Raw genomic sequence first — 1431 nt, 5'->3', positions numbered from 1 at the left:
AAAATACCATTAGTAGTACAAACAATTTACACACTAGATCACTCAAATGGACGATTACAGACATTCCATGGACATATATGTACATGTATTCATCACACACATTGTCAAGACTAGTAATAATACTTAATACTTAATAATACTATAATACTTGACTAGTGTTTGTTTGTCCAAAGCTCCTCATATACATCCCATACTCAGTCAGTGGTTGTAGTTCAAATAGGTTAATGCTTAATGTGTCTTTCTCTATCATGTTGCTCAGTTCGGCTCCTCTTGTTTTAATCTTTATACTTGTCTCCTTTAGTTTCTGTGTTGCTCCTGAGAATGTCATGGAGGGTCGAGGGGAGAGGTGGGGAGGAGGAAGAGGAGCAGAAGGACTTATGACTTGTAGCAATTGAGAGGATTCATCTTCTACTCTCTCATTCTCCTGACCAATAGCCTGAGGAAATAAACATTTGTAAAAATACAACATTGATTCTAGATAGGTATACACGTATGTACATGCCCATATACATGTATATACATTACTATAATGGTATTTTCTTCGCAATTCTTGCTGTATTGTTATTATTATTATTATTACCTGGAGTACATCATCTATATCAGAAGATGGAGAGGATTCTCTTTTGTCGTCAGCAACAGATCCATTGCTAGCTTCTTCAAAATCTTCTTCATAATCTTCCTATGATAATAATCCTTTATTATACAGGTACTTTATACTAGTTCATGTGGTGTACCTCAAACTCTTCATTCAAGTAGTCATCAGCCCCTCCATTGTCTTCTTGTGCTATTTCTTCTGATACTTCTTCCATTGGAATTGGATCAATTCCTATACCAACAGGTTCCCTATCTCTTTCATCCTAAATGTACATGTACATGTAATTGAGTAATTATTATTAATATTTAATTAAAAATAATATTTTAAATAAAAACTAATGTTGCGTTGTAATAATAAGAAATCAATTTACAAAACTCAACTGTAAATGTATGTGTTAACACACTTAATAATAACAGATGAGTTAGAGTGGAAGAAACAGTGAATATTAATAATGATGAAATTGATAAGCACAATATGTATGTGAGCAAGATGTGTGTGCGATTATAGACTTATCGATTGGGATAGTCGAGAGAATTGAATGAGAGTTGGATGAGAGTCTGATAGGAGATCGAAAGGAGGTCGAGCATTGAGAATTTGAAGATGATGAGTGCTCGAGAATTTAGACTAGCAGACTAGGACTAAGACTAAGACTAAGACTAACTGAATTACAATTGGGTTCTTCCTTAAAGGGAGGCTTGGACGCGAAAATGAAATTTGAGATTATTGCTTATTTTTAATGTAAACTACCCAAATAGACTATTCCTAGTTGCATTCTTGCATTGCACTTGCTTTGGGAAAGTTAGAGCTTGCTAAAGTTGCTGGTGGCCATTGCTTCC

At 34.5% G+C, this 1431-nt stretch overlaps 1 protein-coding gene across 1 annotated transcript; it reads right to left on the bottom strand.

Moving 5' to 3' along the window:
- Positions 1 to 6: 6 nt before the first annotated feature.
- Positions 7 to 1413, bottom strand: LOC109592873 (WD repeat-containing protein 60-like). Its single transcript, XM_020008200.1, has 3 exons — positions 735 to 1413; positions 581 to 679; positions 7 to 436 (listed from the first exon to the last, which is right to left on the bottom strand). The coding sequence occupies exons 1-3, from the start codon at positions 807 to 809 to the stop codon at positions 140 to 142; spliced, it is 471 nt and encodes a 156-aa protein (XP_019863759.1). The 5' UTR covers positions 810 to 1413; the 3' UTR covers positions 7 to 139.
- Between the last annotated feature and the right edge of the window lie 18 nt (positions 1414 to 1431).

The sequence above is a fragment of the Amphimedon queenslandica genome, unplaced genomic scaffold (genome assembly GCF_000090795.2).
Source record: "Amphimedon queenslandica unplaced genomic scaffold, v1.1 AMPQUscaffold_3659_Cont24350, whole genome shotgun sequence".
NCBI classification, from domain to species: domain Eukaryota; kingdom Metazoa; phylum Porifera; class Demospongiae; order Haplosclerida; family Niphatidae; genus Amphimedon; species Amphimedon queenslandica.
This window is presented reverse-complemented; position numbering and strand designations above follow the sequence as displayed.